At 37.3% G+C, this 21,442-nt stretch overlaps 1 protein-coding gene across 2 annotated transcripts in view; it reads right to left on the minus strand.

The window, feature by feature from the left end:
• Window positions 1-21,442, minus strand: part of CDC123 (cell division cycle 123) — a 57,124-nt gene that overhangs the window by 14,527 nt on the left and 21,155 nt on the right. The window contains exons 5-7 of one of the 2 annotated variants that reach the window (XM_059404313.1): window positions 16,875-16,970; window positions 14,717-14,823; window positions 2,923-2,971 (exon numbers count right to left, since the gene is read on the minus strand). In XM_059404313.1, the coding sequence (XP_059260296.1) occupies window positions 2,923-2,971; window positions 14,717-14,823; window positions 16,875-16,970 (252 nt within the window). The remainder of the gene's footprint in view (window positions 1-2,922; window positions 2,972-14,716; window positions 14,824-16,874; window positions 16,971-21,442) is intronic. The other variant, XM_059404314.1, reaches the window with a different exon arrangement.

Consider the following 21,442-nt stretch of genomic DNA (forward strand, 5'->3'; position numbering starts at 1 on the left):
TTCTTCACCCCTTTAAGTATATTTTAAAACAAACAAAAAAGGATATCCTAGTTATCTACCTTCTTCGCGCTATTGTGTAATACTCTGATCAAAGTATTATAATTTATCACTAAAAATCACTATAACCCTCAATAATTTTGCCTCCACTTTAAAGTAAAACAATTCTGTTACTGGCTCAAGTCATAAATGGGTTCCACTACTATAATTAATATATACAAATTCTCATATACTACTGAATTGCTGCAATTTTATAAATACTATAGTTGACAGATGTACACTTCTGAGTCTGTTTTTAAAATGTTCTTTGGCGAAAACCAGTCCTACTCTTCCAAGTATTAACTGTAATATGTGGCCAGTGCCTCCAGCCTCCCTTAGACTGGCATACACTTCTTTGCCCTTTAAGGCCTAAGAGATGGAACTTAAATCACACTAAGCCCCATTCCTCGAATAACCTCCAGTGGCCTCAGTATCCTCCCTTCCCATACCCTGTGCTCCAAGTTTCTTGTATCTAACATTCCATAGTATGCACATATATACCAAGTTATACACGGCAATAATCTGAACAAGTCTCTCTACCCTCCTAACTAGCAACTCAGAAAGGGCAAGGAACTAGGTCTCAATTCATCTTTATGTTCCCAGCACAAGTATATAATACCTACCAAATGCTTAAAAAATGTTACTAAGTAAAGTTGTCAATATATAAGATACACAGCCACTAAAAATCCTGATATAAAAAAATATTTAATGAGCTGGAAAAATAAACCACAAATGAAAGAAAATGGTATGCAAAGTATTTTATGAAGAGAGTATATATATATGAACACAAACACATATATACACTTATCTCAGGAAAGGGCAGTTAAATGCCAAAATGCTAATACTGAGGATACATCCAGGCGATAAGTTCCTCTTATTTTCTTATACTTTTTAATTTTTGATAGTATATTGCTTTTCTTAAAACAACTAAACTTACATCCTTAAAATATGCCTAAGATTTAAATGCACTGATTTCAATTTTCATTATTATAAGCTCTTAGTCAAGATTTATATGTGCTGTATTTTTTAAAAAGAACCTAATTATTAAATGAAGAACTAAAAAACTAAAAATGTACACAGTTGTCATCTATTAAAAGCTGATACTGACAAATACAGTTCTTTAGGGCTACAATAATTTTTATTTAAGCAACAAAGAAATAAGCAGTTATTGTAAACTAACATTCATTTTTTTGGACAATCTGCATAATCTTTATTAAAATAATGTTTTGGACAGGTAACACATATACTGTATAGGTGACTGAAAAACACGTAAGGGTAAAATGTGAATTCTCCCCCCAACCCCATCTAGTCCCTCTGTTCTCCCGCTCAGAGGTAACCAGTGCAGTCAATTACTCATATAGCTTTCCAGATATAATCTAGAAATAAATGAGCATGGAGTACATGTATGTATCTTCTTAAATACACACAGAAGGAATACACCATATATAGGATTCTGCTTGCAACTTTTTTCATTTTAATTATTCTAAGTATATCACTTTCCTGAGCTTTTAAAACTGAGTTTTAAACCCTATGTACTACCATGATGATGGCACATTCCCAAGAAAGCAATAAAAGAGCAAACTGCTGGTGAAATCAATCTTGGGGATACAAGATGACATCTCAAACAAAGATTATGCCTCAGGGCAAGCCTCCAGAAATCATCTTTGTCATTTTGTGTTTTCCAGCACCAAATGATAAGACACAGCAGGGATTTAATAGATGTGTTTTCAGTGAGACAAAATATATGAATATAATATATACATATAAAGAATGTTATAAAAATGTTTAACGATTAGGAATATGCTCATACTATATGCTGTTAAGTAAAAAACAAAAAAACAAAACAAACAAAAAAAAAAACCTTCACAACTGATATGTAACTCAATTTTAAGTGATAAAAGATCCAGTTTGGTGGCCTAATAAATAGTAAATTAACTGTTCTACAAACATGGTAAAATCACAGAAGATATACCAATACATATTCAGCACACTAAAAATTTCTTGATATAGTGAGTCAGTCTGCAAGTTTTGAAAGTGTGTGTATACAAAGGTGACAAAGCAAACAATGATTTTTTTTTTAAATGAAGAATTTTTTTTAAATACTGGACTAATTCTAATTAATGTTACAAATCCAAAAATGCAAGTGGTTTGCAATTATGAAGCAAGATGACCACTCTCTTCAACAAAGTATGAGCTGTCAAAGTTTTCAAAAGTGTTACATTTTGACAATCCAAGTGCAAGAAGAACCAAGAGTAATGATAAGGAACAGCCTATCAGGGATGTAGCTGAAACCTGGAATCAAGATTTAAAAGAAAAGTATTCACTCATAACAATTGATGAGTAGTTATTTGAGTCCAAGAATACTGCCCATTTCAGGGAGAGGTATTTGGTGGGTGGGGGGTAGTATTTAACCTTCAAACTAGGAAAAGTAGAATACAAATTTGGGTTTGCTATGTTTGAATTCTTACTGCTATTTCTAAAAATGTTTTCCACTATCCTTTTGATCTAACTTCTGTATGTAATTTATAAAATAAGTGAACAATGTAAAAAAATAAAAAGGTCTACTGAGCCTAAATGGTAAAATGGTGATTATTTTTCTTCATATACCGGGTTAAAAAGCTTACCCAGCTTAAGCCAGATGATGGATATAAAGTATTTGTTTCATTAAAAAATACATATATTCTATAGTATGTATACACTGTGTCTAAGTGTTAAATATTTATTTATACAGATATTTTTCATAAATTTAAAAAATTCAGTGGCTTCAGGTTCCCAGAAAAATTGATTCAAAAAATTTTATTCATTCTGCTTAAGAACAGATAGCAATTTCCAACACATCTTCATCTAGGATTATCAATTTCAAGATTTAAAAAAGTAAATCCTTACCTCATATTCTATACAAGGATCTGGAGAATCATCAGTACAATGAATAAATCTTTAAGAGAAAAAAAGGCAATTGAGTATCTTTTTTGGGTGCCAGCTTAGGTACACACATTTACTTATATTCAGTGTGATACATGTAAGGTTTTACTAAAAGAATCCAGTAACAGGATTCAAACCCAATGAACATTTATTAAGTACTATTCAACATCAGATGATAGGTGAGGAACCCAAAAAGGTATTTCACTAGTCCTCCAAACCACCACATAATCTACAATTGTCTTCATTTTTCTGTCAAAAAACAAAGAAACTTAGATCCAGAAATGACCAAATTTAATGACCAAGACAGGGCTAAAACTCAGGTTGTCTAAATACAGATTCCAAATGAAGGCAGGATGGCGCTGCTGTTCTATAATTCTCATTGCCTTCTTTATGGCTAAAGCAGAAGTCTACTTCTCTGCTGACATTATCTCCACCATCCAAAGCCACACAAAATTAATCCAATCTTTACCCTGCACGCTGTTTAAAAAAATATTTGCTAGAACTACTCATCCCTTCATTAAGCATACTATTTCCGTTTCTAAAAATCCTCCATTTCATGAACAATTTTTCATATATTTTCTAAATGCCTTTGTTAAATACCTCCCTATAAGGACTGGCTAGGCACCAGAAATGCTAAATGGCCTAAGTCCCTTGTTCTTTAGGAGAAAGTTAGTCTGGTGGGCAAAGCCTAGCAAGCAAAGAAATTCAAAACACTGGAAGCAAAAATAAAAATACTCTGATAGCACAAAGGAAAAACCAATTAGCTCTCTGTTGTGTGAGGGGTAAGGGAGGCGGTAGTCAAGAAGGCCTTGTTCAACAGGAAGGGAAGCGTCCATATTAAGGCAAAGGGAAGCATGCACTAGAGCAGGAAGGGAAATGAGAACTGTCACGCAGTGCGCAGAGAACAACTGCGCTCGCGCTGACCGAGTGGAGAGCGCAAGGAGAACCACGGAAAGATGAGGTTAGACCTCATGCACTGTTGTGGGGAACAGTAAGCTGGGGCAGCCGCTGTGGAGAACTGTACGAAGCTTCCTCAAAACAGTAAAAGTAGAACTACCATGGGATCCAGTAATTCCACTATTGGGTATTTGCCCAAAGAAAACAAAAACACTAATTCGAAAAGATTTATGCACTCCTATGTGTATTGTAGCATTATTTATTAACAGCCAAGATACGGAAGCAGCCTAAGCGTCCATCGATAGATGAATGGATAAAGAAGATATGGGGTGTGTTAAACAAACAAAAAGCAGAAACAGACTCAACTTTATAAGAAATAGACTCATAAACACAGAGAACAAACTGGTGGCTGCCAGAAGGGAGGGGGGTAGGGGGGAATGAACAAATAATGGTGAAATGGGGTGGGAGATACAGGTTTCCAGTTACAGAATGAGTAAGTCATGGGGAGAAAAGACACAGCATGGGCAATCTAATCAGCGGTACTGGAAAAGGGCTGTATGGGGACAGATGGCAGGTAACCTGTGGTGAGCATACCATTAAATATAGACTTGTTAAATCACTATGTTTTACACCCAAAACTAATATAACATTTGTATCAACTATAATCCAATTTTTTTAAAAAAGAAAGATGACAATGGAGAGAAATTCTGGATAAAAACGAGTATCCAGATTGTGAAGAGTCTTGTTTGTCTCTCTAGGGAGGTTGTACTACATTATATAGATAATGGGGAGCTAAGTCTCTAAACATGTAAGGGCTTCAGGACTACCACTATGGTCAAGTGGACAGCTGGGCTGGCAGTGCGGAGGGGTCGGGGAGAATGGCAAGTAGGGAGGCAGAGAGACTAGTTAGAAGGCTCAGTCCAATAACCCTGGGGAGAGATAAGGGTCTACCTGCTGCAGTGGGAGGCCGGGAGGAGGAAAGCACTCTAAAAAGATATTCAGGAGTCAAAGTCTATTTAACATTGCCTGGCACCTGCTGAAAGTGAGAGGTGAGGGAGAAAGAGGTCGGGATGACTGGCTGGACAGTGATGAGAATGCCATTCGCTGAGACTGAGAGAAAAGCAGGTGACAGGGGTGAGAGAAAGATGGGAGAGAATAATGTTTGTATGTGGAGCACTGGAAACATCCTGAGAACCACAGAGAAATGTGTAGGAAGCAACCAGGAAAAACAAAACTGAAAGAGAGGGAGGAGTTGTAGAAAATTATCTGGAGGTAATCACACAGGTATAAGAGCTAAAGTCCAGAAAGTAAATAGAAGCGATCACCTCAGGCAGATGACAGAAACTTGGAGAACACCGAAAATTAAAGTAAAACTTGCAATCGAGAGACATTTTTATTAAAAAGAAAAACCCACATAAAGAAAATAAAAAATACTTCTGAAGATCACTTAAACAATTTACAAGTAAAACTGAGTTTGAAAAGCTTTTCAATTCCCCTGAATATTTGATTAGGTTGGAATTCTCTGTAATCATTTGTAATTTATACTAGAAACAATAGCAACTCCAATTTAGTTGGTTGGCTGAGATTCTCAGACAAAACCCTTTATTTCTACTAACAACTGGGCATGGGCAGATATAATCTGAAATACAAAGTACACCCAATGTGCTTTGTTGAAAAGCAATGGGGTTTTCTCTGTATTAATGAACAGGCACTAATAATCCTATGAGAAAGTGCTATTAAGGGTGCCTGGGTGGCTCAGTGGGTTAAGCCACTGCCTTCAGCTCAGGTCATGATCTCAGGTTCCTGGGATCGAGTCCCGCATCAGGCTCTCTGCTCAGCAGGGAGCCTGCTTCCTCCTCTCTCTCTCTCTGCCTACCTCTCTGCCTACTTGTGATCTCTCTCTCTGTCAAATAAATTAAAAAAAAAAAATCTTTAAAAAAAAAAAAAAAAAAAAAAAAAAAAAAGAAAGTGCTATTAATATTAATGTTTACCACAGGAGGATACCAAGGCTCTGAAAGGTGAGAGATCAAATAAGTGGTAGGGAGGGCACTAAACCAGCAAGGATGTAGGTTTTAGAGTTGCTGCTGGGGCACCTGGGTGGGTCAGTTGGTCAGTTAAGCGTCCAACTCTTGATTTCAGCTCAGGTCATGATCTCAGGGTTATGAGATCGAGCCCCATGTTCAGTGTGGAGTCCAGTGGTCTCTCTCACCCTCTGCCCCACCCCGCCCTTGTGCATGTGAGCTCTCTCTCTCAAAAAAAGAAAAAAAAAAAAAAAGAGCTGCTGTTAAAGCTCTTGAATTTCAGCCAAAAAAACCAAAACACCATAAATACCAGATGCATCTAAAAAAAAGTCCTTGATCATCTTTAATAGTTCCACATAATAAATTTTTCATTTCAAAAGATTCCATGCTTTTATTCCTAGTTTAACAGTCTAAGCCTTTTAATTAGTAAAAAAATGCTATTTTATGAATTCTATTATAAAAATTTCTTTTTGTCCTTAAAACATATATAATTTTATTCCAACTTTTAATTTTGAGGAATTAAAAAATACATAAAAGTACAAAGTGTACATGTATTGCCTTTGTAGGAAACCAATTCAAGTTTACTTTAAAAGTTAATATTTTACATTTTATAACATATACAAATATGGAATTACTATGTTATACACCTAAAACTAATATAACATTATGCCAATTAAACCTCAATAGGAAAAAAAGGTAACATTTTGGCTTCCAACTAACCAACAATTCATTATCGATGATAAAACTGAACTATCTTTTCTTAATTTAAATGTATCTAAAACATACATGGAGATGGAAGTAGGGAAATGACAAAGGAATTTGATTAAGTGAAATAATGGCATTATCTTAGTGGTAAGTATAGTATACCATTCTCACTCTTGAAATGTGATTTTTTTTTTAAGGTTTTATTTATTTATTTGACAGAGAGCACAAGCAGGGGGAGAGAGGGCGGGCATATGAGAGAGTGAGCAGGAGAAAGAGGCTCCCTGTTGAGCAGAGAGCCCGATGTGGGCCTCGATCCCAGGACCCCAGGATCATGACCTGAGCCAAAGGCAGATGCTTAACTGACTGAGCCACCCAAGTGCCCCTTGAAATGTGATTTAATCATGTGGGTGCCATAGTTTTTGGAAATCTGATAATAGAGGATAGAATACTGTTATTATTCTATAAAGAACAAGGTGGATTAAGATCCTTTATCTACCTATTTTTAAAATACTACAGGAAACCCAATCGACACAATTCCAAAACACAGATCTTCATTATCTAATGTTTTTAATGTTTTGATATTCTTTCAAATACTGACTTCAGCCCTTGATTAATCCTCATATTGCTACTTTAAAACAAGTGTGTTTTAATGCATATTTGCATTCCCCCATCCTATAACATTTATTTTTTTAAGTGTTGATTGGTTTAACATTTAATGTTATTTTAAAAGCCTGGTTAGTTTCAGAAAGCAGAAGTGAGAATGTCTGTGCTATGTGAGATTATTGTATAAGGCTTTTTCTTATTAAGATGATTAACCAGATGGCCCAGTACAGTTTCTGCAAGAGAAGAGTACAGAGCCAGCTAGTTAAGCCCAAATGTAAAGGTCAATAATAGCATTTTCAAGAGCTTAGCTGAAATACTGCAAAGAACGCTGTGTGTACTTAGATTCCATTTACATTCTGGAGGAAGTAGATTTAAAAAGCAAAAATAAGATAATTAGGGTACTAACAACCCTGGAATTTTTACAATCCTTAAATATAAATTAATGGACCTAAAATTTGTATTAAGAATCTCAATTTGAGTTTAATTAATTAAAATACTTCCTTTATATTATCTTTGAAACTTCCGTTATTTTAAATTCATACATCTCTACTTCCTCCTCTAGTCCACTGTCTCACCTTGACGCACGATGTGCTGTTTTCTCACAGATCTTGTTATTTCTACATGAGCACCTATTTGGTGTGGCTCATTTCTCTGGGGGTCCCCCGAGGCCTGGGTTGTGGAGTGTTCCCAGAACACTTTGCATTTGCATCTTCTAGGCACCTCAAGGGTAAAAATGACTGGAGGACTGACTTTTAGATTAATTTCTTAGTTAATGGGAGATCTCTAACAGGCAGGTGGTTCAAATTCTGTTTTTCAAAGTTCATGAGACACAGGCCTGAGGTTTCAAACTTTTAAACCAAAAAGCCAAAGCCCAAGAACTTTCAGTCCTGCTTCCCTGTCTCTGTGCTAATGGATGATTTTCTTCTTGTTCATCCTTTACTGAAAATGCAAAATGGTCTCTTTTCCAAATCTTCACTTTATTTTGGCTTAAAGCTTAGCCTCTAGTCCCATAAAGGGATTAAAAGTTATGTCCCTTATCAGTTCTAAAAGACTTCTCTAAAAGACTTCTAAAAGACTTCTCTACCTCACCCTCTGATTTTCTATCCTCTTCACATCTCTGCAACTGGGATTTGCCTTTTATTTCTCCTGAATTCAGCTATGCCCTTAAATTTTTGTTATAGTTAATATTTTACCGAACATTTCTAGATAATTTGTAACAAAAGATTTTTCAGGTTATCTTGCCTGCTACTTAGCTAAAACCAGAAATTAACAATCAGTTTCTTAAAGTTCTTTTACAATTAGCAATTAGAACATTCTGAATCTCATTTAAACATCTCTGCCAACCTGAACAGTCTAACTATAATTAGTACTTACTAACCATTTTCATGTACACTTAGAAACTTATTTTGTGTGTGTGTGTGTTTTTAAATCCCACTTCTTAATTTATTTTCCTGGGTAAGTATTTTATAACTTGGAAGATTTCTTTGAATGAAATTTTCAACAAGGTAACAACAGAAAGTAGTACTAAATCTAAGTCACTGCTTTACAATCTGGATGGAAAGGAGGCTCCTATACTGAATTATAGTTCCTCTAGCTACCCATTAAAATGCCAATTATACACAAATGTTATTAAATGATGAATGCTACATTATCTACAGTGGGAATCACAAACTAAAAAAAATTCTCAGGTACAAAAATAATAAAGATTTTATTTTGGGGAAAAAAACAACAAAACCCCAAAGTCTATTCTGATAAAAGCTACTATGAAATTAAAACAGTGCATTTTTAAAACATTTTGAAATTAGGCAGTTAATAGGAATTTTTGAAAGTAATGTTCCAGATCCAAATCTTTAAAAAGAGAAGGAGAAAAAAAAGTCTTAGCCCCAAACTGCAAGCATGGATCATTGGCAGGCAGAAGGGTCATCTTATTTCTTTCATGTCTACTCAAGGTCCTGCCCAAATCACTACCTGTCAGTCCCGAGGGCTTAGCATAAATAGGCCTATTCGTTATGCCCTAAACATGCCTTAATATTGACATACTTTTTTCTGTGAACTTCATAACTGCAATCAACAAGTTTTTATCATGTGGTTCCAAATATTTCACACATCAAAAGAGAACAAATGTAATACATTCAATGATAAGGACGTGGGTGTGTGGAGCAGAGGGGAGCACCCTGAGGAAAATATGGATGTACTCTAGTATACCAATGAGGCAGAATGTGTCCCATGCTTTGTTACAAGTAAAGGAGGAAAGGACCAGAAAAGGATGCATGTGCTTGCACTATGCTGAGTTGTGCTACAATTCAGAAATAGACTATGTAAGAAAGAGCTAGATGGAGATGAAAACAGATGATACTAGTGGAAAACATCTAAGTTGAAAATGAATTCCGTGTGGTGGGGCTAAGGAGTGAGATTCTGGCACTGGACATACAGATTTACAATATTACCAACTCAAAGTGTATGATTTGGGCCTGTAATTTGGGCCAAGACACATGGCAGGAGTGGGGGAAGGAGAATCACACTAGGGGTATACTTTGAGTATAACATCTATATGAATTTACTCTAGGCAAATGAGGTATTACCTAAGTCCATTGGCTGAGATCACAATTTGACCATTTTTATAAGCAGTAAGAAAACATCTCCATTAAAGCTTTCTGAAGTGCAGTAAACACAATCACTGATGTTTTAAAGTGGCAAACCATCCTAGATACTTAGTAGGACACAAGTCTCATTGGTAAGCTTTTTATCAAAAGTTGGAAGGTTACATTATACCTCATGGTAAACACTTTTAAGTTTAAGAAAAAGTGTAAATTATGGGTGTGCACACATACACACACAGACACACACAATGCAGAGCCATGGAACCTTAAACATCAGTGTTTCTGGTAGAACCAAGAGAACCAAGTTGAGTACTGGTGCACAGATTCCATTACAGATTTCACCGGTGGTGGAAAAACAAAGATAAAAGTAAAACAAGACTGAACTAAGGATTACTAGGTATGTTCATCTGAATTCTTGTAGAATTCCTCTTCAAAAAGAGAGAAAATATGGTACCTAAAATTAAAACAATCCACAGAAGAAAAAGTGTCACCTCATTAAATGGGCCCTAAAAATCACAAGGTGAAGGTTCTATCAGTCCAACTTACACACAAAATTGTACTCCTGAGACTACTTGCTGAATTTTAGAATTAATGACCAGTTTTATGACAATCTTAAGAATGCATACAAATTATGTCAAGCAGAGCTGAGTTAAATTACTAAGACAAGTGAAATTTCCTGATCTCTAATCAAATCTATCTTGTGGGTGACAAATCCCTCAGAGAAACACTTAATGGATTTATTTTTTCACTTGCTCAGCTCTTTCTTCCAAATGCCACTTGAATACCGGATATTATTTTCTTGCCTTGGCCTACTGAAGTGACACTTAATCAATAAAATAATTACTGAAAGCAGCCTTGAGACTCAACAAGTCTAACCACATGAAACGTTTATATCTGGACAAACAGTTTGCTCAGGGAGTCTAGTGCAGACAGATTGTGTTAATGTGTCATACTTCAACTTCCACTTTTTAAAGCTTCAAAAGCTTCCTGTGTACAATAACCAGTTGAGGAAGAGGAAAAATAAAAGTACTTAATAATCTCTATCAGCTTACGACTGTGACAGATAGTACTGCTTGTCTCCCTCGAGCTATCCCCAGCCTCCATCCTTGCTAACACAACTGTGACTGCCGGATCAGGAAGCACTGGTATTCTGTAGGCCCCTCCGGAATCCCAGGGAGGCATGAGTTGCTTAATCTAAGCAGTCCTCAAGGGGTGGGCCAGCACAAGCATCATCAGAAAACCAGGGAACTTCTTAGAAATTATATTCCTGGGTCCCACTCGCAGCCTCCTGGGCCAGAACCTCGGAGAGGGGACGAGCAATCTGTGTTTTGTCAAACCCTTCAGATGCTCCTGATGCACGCTAACGTCTGACAATCGCTGGTCTAAACCAGTCGCTGCATTTCTGTTCCCTCTGCCAACTGCTGGATTAGGCTGGGTCACTGTGTGACCAATGAGCCTGGAAGAAGTCTCTCGGGAAGCTTCCAGAATGCTTTACTTGCTCATGTACAGAGAGGAGTGAGAGGAAACAAACCACCCCTTCTATTTTTGGATCAGATACTGCTGTCTCTTCACATGATGCCCAGAAGTGTAGCAGCAATCTTGTAACCAGTAGGTGATAATCCCAAATTCCACACCAGTAAGCCAAGCATGAGCGTGGGGGAAAAACTGAAGAGCCTGGCTCCTTGGGGACCTTGAGGACCAGCTCAATGAACCCCAGAAATACCCACATTCCAGAGTCCTTGTTAAGTAATATATTTTTAAAAACTCTGTATGTGTAAAATACTTTTAGTTGGCCTTCTGTTAGCTTGCAATCCTGACTGGAATAGCTTTCTTTTTTTGAGGTAAGCCCTAAAATAGTATAAACAATATAATGTCACTTTTATATAATCTTCTATGTATTACAGATAATTATATAATAATGCCATAATGTCTTTTTATAGTCTACATTTATATTTATTGTTTTTATTTATAATAAATTCTTATAAAATAAAATTCATTATGATATTTTGTATTTTAATTTGAAGCATTTTTGAAAGGAATTTACGACTTTACTAAGTGAAAGTACAGAAACCATTTAGAATGGCATTACTGAAATTATATTCTGGTTTTGGTTCTACTAACTAGTTTGTGGGAAAAGTAACCAAGCAGATTTAGGCCTTGATTTTCTAGCCGACAGAAGGAAAGAGATTAAATCATTGGCACAATCTTGTCTATAAAGAATTACACTCCGCATTTACTCTTTCAGGGGTCCTGAAAGGCCTATGTAACAGAAGTTCCTCTTCCATTTAAGATCTCATCAATACAGATTTTTATGGCGACAAGACTTAAGCTCTGCAGTTCCTCAACTGGTTATTGTACACAGGAATACTTCCAGAAGAGGATGACTAATTAGAGCCACCAAGCTGAAAGGCTGCAAGCTTGGTGCTTAGGGTTTGTTCCTGCCAACTCCCAATTATTTAGACTAGGAGAAGCATGGTATTCTGTGGGTAAACACTCTTAATCCTAGGCCTCAAATTCACTTGCTGACTTAACTGCCCTCCCATGCAAAAGCACAAAGCCAAAGCCAAGAAACACAAGCCAAAGCACAGAAGGCCAGACAACTGACTGGTATTTCTACCTTCTACTGGACTCCCACTAGATTCATGCATAACAAAGAGGCAGAGGTGGGTTACAGAGCAGCAGAAGTTCACCAAGGGCAATGACTTAAAAAAACCTTTAGCCACAGAGAATTAAAAGCGACTTACAGTAATGATTTGATTGAAAAAGAAAAGATGTCCTCATACTCTCACTTCAACTGGTGTTGAAGGAACAGGGAAACCCCTATCTGATTAACTAACACATACAGAGCATTTTTAATGTAATATATTTTAAGGCAACTTTACTTAAAGCATTAGGTATTTAAAAGCTTTATAATGGACAAAGAAGATAGCAACAACTTCCTTGAATCAGAGAGCCTCTCCCAGAAGGGAAATGCTGCAGCATTATTACTAAAACAAGGGCCACCGTACACCTAGTAACATCTGTGCCAACATAACCACAAGAGGCGGACAATGAGATCTCAAGACAATATAAAGCTTTTCTCCGTAAATGAACCAGAAATATCAACACAGGTAAACACTTTTACAATAAACTGACAATTTAACCAGGCTCGTTTATTATCACCAAACTTCATTCCTTTCATTATTATAATACTAAAACCAATGCCCAAGCTGCAGAACTCAGGCAAAAGACCAGGTGCACAACTGACATGCAGTGAGTTTATTTTTTCTTGTGCCAGGATTCTCCTCAAAAAAAGAATCTGAAGGGGCGCCTGGGTGGCTCAGTGGGTCAAAGGCTCAAAGGCCTTTGCCTTCAGCTCAGGTCATGATCTCAGGGTCCTGGGATCGAGCCCCGCATCGAGCTCTCTGCTCAGCAGGGAGCCTGCTTCCTCCTCTCTCTCTGCCTGCCTCTCTGCCTACCTCTCTGCCTACCTGTGATCTCTGTCTAACAAATAAATAAATAAAATCTTTAAAAAAAAAAAAAGGATCTGAAGTTGAAATGGGGTGAATGGGCAGGACAGACTACATGAATGAATGGGGAAGAGGTGCCAAGGATACACAGTATCTCCACCCCTACTGACCTGCTTAGTTGCTGGATTTTGTGATATGCTTTAATTTAGAGATCAGTTTAAGTATTAGTTTAAGTGGGATAACTGGTCTGTTTACAACGGTAAGAGGGGAATTCTAAAAGAATACCTACTTTACAATAGAACAAGAGAGCCTAAAGAGTTCACTAGCAGGTCAACAGTGCAGGTGGGTTACCTGCCTATGAGTTCTTTAGCTGAAGAGTAACTAGCAAAGAAAGGAAAATAGAAATGCCACTTCTAGAAATATATTCTAGGAAAAAAAATTAGGAACATGCAAGAAAATTTAGCTCAGGGATATTCACTGTAGGACTCTATAAAAACAGAAGGCTGGGGGCGCCTGGGTGGCTCAGTGGGTTAAGCCGCTGCCTTCGGCTCAGGTCATGATCTCGGGGTCCTGGGATCGAGTCCCGCATCGGGCTCTCTCTGCTCAGCAGGGAGCCTGCTTCCTCCTCTCTCTCTCTGCCTCTCTGCCCACTTGTGATTTCTCTCTGTCAAATAAATAAATAAAATCTTTAAAAAAAAAAAAAACAGAAGGCTGATCAAACAAATCATGTTGCAGGTGTCCAGTGGAATACCATTAAAGTAATTTTAAATAGTGACACACATAAGTATTTAAAGACACGTTAAGATGTCAGCTATACACTGAAAGCTACGAAGCAATACGAACTACATGATCCCATTTTTGTGTTAAAATGTCAGAATACAGTTAGAGACCGGTATACCTATATCATACATATGTGCAGAAAGAATTCTGGAAGTACATAAAACCAACTATGGTGAGATCATGGGTCCTTCCACATTTCCTGTTTTTATTTAGCTCAAGTTCCTAATTTTATTTTTCTATGATAAGCATATGCTGATTTTATAATGAAAAAAAACTGCCAAAATATTTAATGGACAGATAGAAATATTTACACATATTCATTGTAGAGCATTTACTATCAAAGGAAAAGAAAGATTTGCTTTAATAGATGTTATTATATGGAACTGTTATTGTGTTGTTGGTTTTTTAAAGATTTTATTTATTTATTTGAAAGAGAGAGAGAGACACAGAGTGAGAGGAGGGTTTAGGGGCAGAGGGAGAGGGAGAAGCAGACTTCCCACTGGGCAGGGAGCTGGACATGAGGCTCAATCCCAGGATGTGAGATCACAACCTGAGCCAAAGTCAGATGATTTGACCGACTAAACCACCCAGGCAACCCGGAACTGTTGTTTTTAACAGTACTAGAAGCAATGGGATTTTGCCTTCAGCAAAACTCTCTTAAATACAGAAACTACTGACATGGGAGATCAAGAGACATACTTACGGCTGAGTGAAGTCACGAGTGATGAAGTCAGAACTCTTGAACAACAGAAAGATGTCGCTGAGGGTTTTACATTTCAGAGAACTGTTCATTGCTATCCAGTATGCATCCTAAATAATAATGATAAAGCACACTCAACTTAGCATATATTCCATATCAGTTGCTATGAATGAGGTCAGGCCAATATACAAAACTGATAATGCATATTACATTTAAAGAAAAAATTCAGGTGAGACATTTTAACTATACTGTCCAGTGTCAAATCATACTTCTTAATGGCCAAGAGCAGGGCTACTGCATGCTACATGCGGGGTTAGGAACACTGAGCTGATAAGGTCCTTACCTTCCCACTCAGGCCCAAGCACTTCCCTGCGTTTGTCTTACTGATGATGAAAAAGGGGGGAAGAAGTATCAGAAGTGCTGACACTTCAGCTAAAAGATCAAAGTGTAAAGAAAGAGTCTGACTGGCTACTCTCTAAGAAAAAGGAGATCCCTTCTTGCTTCTGGGCAGTGAGAGCTGGGACACCTGAAGTACGAGGACTAAAGCAGTTCAGACCCCTGTTTACCAAGTCAGGGAGAGAGGAGATGAGATACTCTGCACCATCACAGCTTTCAATGGTGAATGTCTCATACATATGAACCAAAAAAAGTAAGAATAGCAGGCATAAGGCTTAGCAAAACATTCCTAAAAATGACAGAATTAAGTCATTTATTAAACATACTTCTCCCATAGATCAGACACAGGGCAGTATCTAATTTCGAGAAAACTGCAAAAAAAATATCTAATTATCCACACACGAAAGACAGCAGTGGCACATAGTAGGCACACAAAATGTAAAATATAAATGAATAAATGAACAACTTCAAACCACAAATAATCTGTCATTCTTAAGTGGAAACCCTCAGCCCAGTTCAGCAGTAAGAAATGATTCAAGTTACTGCTCATATAAAACTAAAAATGAGATTGAATAACTTCTTTATAATAAACTCTTTATAATTTCTCCCAGTGAAAAAGATGATGAACTTCTGGTTGAGAATGGAACACTGACCAGAGATTTAATTCCACTGAAATAACGGTAGATGCACAGGAAACCATGAACTCCAGGGAAAACAGAAGGGTGAACAAGAACACGAAATCATCCTATAAAGATGCGCAGAGAACAAGAACACTGAATGATCCTACCTATCAGGATCCTACCTATCTGTGCACAGAGTCTGCGTTACCAGAACATCAGAGACACTGCGTACCAGAACATCAGAGTCACTAATCAATACATGACAGTACTCAGCTGAGGAGAGTGGAATATAAAGTAGCAAGAATGGGAGAAGAGAGAGCAGAACCTTCTCGTTCCTGAGTGGGCAGCAATAATGAATACTGACAGCTAAAATAGTAAAGGAAAACAACAAAAGAAAGCATTCAAATACTGACAGCCATTGCCTCTGTGGAATAAGAAATAGCAAAGCAAAAGAAGTGTCAGGATCTGCTGGTTTGGGGAGCAAGAGTCCAGATCTTTTAAAAATTTAAGTGATATACATGCATAACTAATTTTAACCAGTAAAAATAAAGGCTAGATTAGGTACAATTTGTCATTCATTTTAGAATAAGAAAAAAAAGGCACACGGGATGATTTTTGAAAATGCAGGTAAATCTTTGAGTCTTTAAATGAACTTTGCCGCCGTAGTTGTTTTCTACTGGTTTAGAAAAAAGACCAAATTTTTCCACAGACCTTGACGTAAAAACAACTTGTCAATGCATGTCATAACGATAAAATACAATTTAAGAAAATGTCAGCTGAATTCTCTAAGGCCCTATGTCTAGGTCCTGTGACTTTTTAATTTTCATTATTTTTCAACAGAGAAAAATTTCTCTGTTACACTGGATAGCTAAAGTTTTGAAAGGGAAAGAGAATGACCTTCCTCGGGTTCTAGTATGATCAGCAACATAAGAGGTTGCAATTGTCTTCTGGCAAACTATATAGTATTTTACAGACTCAGGAACGTGGAAAATCAGGAAAGTAAGAGGGGAAAAATAAAAATAAATACCACAGTGTTTTCCCTAGAATTAGAAATAAAATTAGACCCTCTGTGGGAATATAAAAAGAAATGAATAGCAAAACAAAGAATATTCAAACAGCTGAGAGATTTACTGATGTGTTCCTACCCTTGGGGCACTCCAGTTAAGCTTAGGAAATACACTGCCCCCCAGGGAATTGATAGCTTCTTGAACTTTCGTGGTAAACTCGGGAAATTCCGGTGCCTACAGAGAGAAAGGAGAAATCATTTGGGCAGGTTGATAACAGCACAATAAATACAGAATACAAGATCAAAATCTCAAGGTTAAACAATTAGGCATGTTAAAAATAAGTTAGAATACAAACTACTATCAGAATTTCTCAACTGAGCTAAATAAAATCAATGATCAAATATTTACCAGAAAAGCAAAAAAAAGAGTGCCCAAATGGTACTTTCCAAAAAACAATCAAAACCCAGGAAGCTTAAAAGACAGATGTCACGAGGCACCTGGGAATGTGAGGAAGGACTGAATGGTTCTCTTAACATCTACAGAATTAACAGTTATTAAGGGAGAGACAGATGGAATGTCACCTGTACCAATACTCCAACACTCCGAAATAACACCTCACATTTAAAGGGCCAGAAACCTTTCCATCTAGAGGAAAAGATTCTTGGGCATATCCCCAAAAGCCTTCATGAGAATGAGAAATAAATGATATGCTTAACTGTATTTAAACGCTGCTATTTCCAGACAAGTTTTAATATAAACAAAACTCAAAAATAGGACTGTAGTGCAGTTAAAATGTTCTTTCCTTTTTGGTTGATTTTAAAATGCAGTTTATATAAGCAAGTAACCAAAACGTCCTGAGTGTCATTTCAACCAGGAAATCAAGAGGAACAGTATGAAGAAACACTCTTCTGTGAGCCTTATACAAAGGGGACTATGAAACACGGAAGTGGGGTCTGCAGGGCACAGAATACAAAAACATTAACAGGTTTGCCAGCCACATTATCCCTTTATATCTGCCGCCCCCTACTGGGCAACTGCATATTCTGAAAAAGTCCAGTAATGAGTTCTGTAGAAGAACTTAATTAATACACACTGCTTCTGTTAACCCCCATGATCTAATCCAGCTACGACAGAAAGAAAACTGTGTTAAGAGTCTAGGAAACATAGCAAAAAATGTCAGTTTAAAATAATAGGTGATGTATCCCTCAAACTAGAAACCAGCTTTAAGCAGTAGGCTAGTGAGTAAAGGGAGAGATCACAGCCAACTGGATCCCCTTCCTCTCTCCTACAAATGTCTATTCTCTCCAGACAGTCTGGCAGCATCTTTAGTATCTGCAACCGTGTCGTCTTCCTTGTGACATCTTTAGCTTAGACACAGGAAATCAAATAGCTGCCACTCAGAGAGGCTTTCAAAATGAGTACATCCTGAGTCTTTTATCTACCATTTGCCTCTCCCCATGAGAAGGAATTACCATGTATGTTGAGCTAATAATTTCCTTACGACTGGCTGAAGTTGCTGATGTGGCTCAGTTACTAGGGTTCTCTCCATAAAAACACATATCTAAAATCTGCATTAGCGGGGCGCCTGGGTGGCTCAGTGGGTTAAGCCTCTGCCTTCGGCTCAGGTCATGATCCCAGTGTCCTGGGATCAAGCTCTATATTGGGCTCCTTGCTTGGCAGGAAGCTTGCTTCTCCCTCTCCCACTCCCCTTACTTGTATTCCCTCTCTCGCTGTGTCTCTGTCAAATAAATAAATAAAAATCTTAAAAAATAATAAATAAATAAATAAATAAAATCTTAAAAAATAATAAAATAAAATCTGCATTAGCAACATTTTCAATGAATAGTGTAGTTATACAAATTTTACAACATGAAGGATTCAACTTTCAAAGACAAAACAATTTTCCTAACCCATAAAATTTCCCATTGCTTTATATTTTATGTATTATGAGAGGTGACAGATTCCCTCAAATCCTCAAATTACTCAACTTCAGGAAATCCTGCTATAAGGATCCTAAAACAAACTTAAATTATAAAGTTTACATATTATGGAGAAAAAACGTGTGCTTCAGTGGAAGACCTATGTATTATCTTCCTACAGCACACCCTCTGGATGATTGGATTCTAGCTAGGTCTATGAGCTGTTTTACAACTTGACACCTTCGTTAAGTGATAACAATGAGAAGTATTTCTATGGACATAAAAATTCTACCCTGCTTGATAGAGAGCCAAGTGTCTCCCCCAACTCCCCAACACTTGAGAGGCAAAACCAATTCTGCCTTATTTACATATTCATTTCAATATTTCTGATCTATAAATGTGTCTGTCCATTGCATTCCCTTTGGAGAAGGGTTTTTAAGGTTCCCTTAAAACATCTGTTTAGATCCCCCATGAGTTAAATAAAAACTTCAACATGTGTTAAAGATTTTTATATTAGTATGGGAGTCATGAGTCTAGCTCTTTGAAAATTATCTTTCAACAGATTAACTAATAGAATTCTTTTAAGCTCATAGCTCAAAGAGTTGATTTTAAATATGCAATACACCTCAGTTTTCCAGGAAAAGGTTCCTGCTGTGATTGACAAAAATCCACATTTTTCATCGTATCTGGGGACTCTCTGTAATCCAAACTCCATCTTTCCAACTATACCTACCATACCCATTCAGAAAGGGTATTTCTTCTTCTTTTTTTTAATCACGAAATTTTTAAAATATATCATATATATATAAATATATAAAAATATAAAAATACACACACACACACACACACACATATATATATATATACACATACATCTGTGTACATTCAACAATTTGGTATACTTAACCCAGACCTTTAAATTTCTTAAGGGGACAAGGTTACAATGCAAATGAAGCTCCTAGGGCACCTGGGTGGCTCAGTTGGTTAGGGGACTGCCTTCAGCTCGGGTCATGATCCTGGAGTCCCACGATCGAGTCCCACATCAGGCTTCCTGCTCCGAGGGGAGTCTGCTTCTCCCTCTGACCCTCCCCCTTCTCATGCTCACTCTCTGCTCGCACTCTCTCTCTCTTATTCTCTCCTCTCAAATAAATAAAATCTTTAAAAAACAAACAAACAAAAACAAATGAAGCTCCTTACTTGCTCACTCTCCTCCCTAATCTTCACCCTTCTCCTCCCCACAGGCAACCAGCATTACAGACTTGGACATATTCTTCTAGAGTCATGATTTATACTGAATGATAATATGTGCCTCTCCATAAAAAATTTAATACAACTGCTGTCATTGATACGTATACTTTTAGCAAACTGCTCTTGCTTTTGAGATTTACCCACCTCAACGGAGTTTTCCCATTTTTTTAAATGTATTTTTATTTATTTATTTATTTGACAGACAGAGATCACAAGTAGGCAGAGAGGCAGGCACAGAGAGGGAAGCAGGCTCCCTGCTGAGCAGAGAGCCGGATTCGGGGCTCAATCCCAGGACCCTGAGACCATGACCTGAGCCAAAGGCAGAGGCTTAACCCACTGAGCCACCCAGGCGCCCCAGTTTTCCCATTTTTAATTCAGTGTTTCTGTATCTAGATTAACGGACTCTTACCATTTATCAATACCTTATATTTTCCTCCTTGGGTCCTGGCCCAGATTCCCTCTACTAAGAATGTTCCGCTGTGAATATTCTCCCGCTCAACAACAGCTAGTTCCACCCAGCAAAACCCAAATCATTTAGTAACTTTTTATTTTGAAATAATTTCAGAAAGCATTAAAAGAAGACTAGCAAGAATTTCCATATACACTTCAGCCAGTCTTTTACTCTGTTTGTTTTATTGTTCCCCATCCAAACCTCTCTCTCTTACAGGTCTATGCGGATGTGTGCATTTACTTATATATACACACATATAAATAACAAAATTCCTTCTTATATTCTTTAAGTAAGTACAAGTCATCCTGCCCTTTTACCACCAAATACTTTAGTATGTTTCCTAAAAGAGCAGGAATATTCTTTCACAGAACCTAGCAAAATGATCAAAATCAGGGAGCTAACACTGATAGAATACCATTATCTTATTTACAGATCTTATTCAAAATGTGCCCATTTTCCCAATAATGTCCCTTATAGCAAAAGAAAAAATTTCCTTTTTTTTTTTAAAGATTTTTATTAATTTATTTGACAGGGAGAGAGAGGTCACAAGTAGGCAGAGAGAAAGGCAGAGAGAGAGGGGGAAGCAGGCTCCCCACTGAGCAGAGAGCCCAATGCGGGGCTTGATCCCAGGACCCTGAGATCATGACCTGAGCCAAAGACAGAGGCTTAACCCACTGAGCCACCCAGGCGCCCCAAGAAAACATTTCTTTCTGACCAAGGACCCACTCCAGAATCACACCACTGCATTTAGCTGTCATGTCTTCTCGATCTTTAATCTGTAATAGTCCTTCTTTCAGTTGTCCTTTATCTTTCAGGACCCTGATATTTCTGAAGAGTACTGGCAATTATTCTATATAATTTCCAAAGAGCTGCGTTTGCAGGAGGTTTCCTCATGATTTAATTTAGGTTATCCACATTTGGCAGGTGGTGTGTCCTTCTTAGTGCATCATATCAAGAGGTACACAATGCAGGTCTGCGCCATCACTGACAAGGTTAACTATGATCATTCAGCTACCAGGTCTGCCCACTATAAAGTCACTATTTTCCTCTTTATAATTAACAAGTAATTTTGGTGGAAATATCTTGAG

Source organism: Mustela nigripes, chromosome 6 (assembly GCF_022355385.1).
Source record: "Mustela nigripes isolate SB6536 chromosome 6, MUSNIG.SB6536, whole genome shotgun sequence".
Classification (NCBI taxonomy): domain Eukaryota; kingdom Metazoa; phylum Chordata; class Mammalia; order Carnivora; family Mustelidae; genus Mustela; species Mustela nigripes.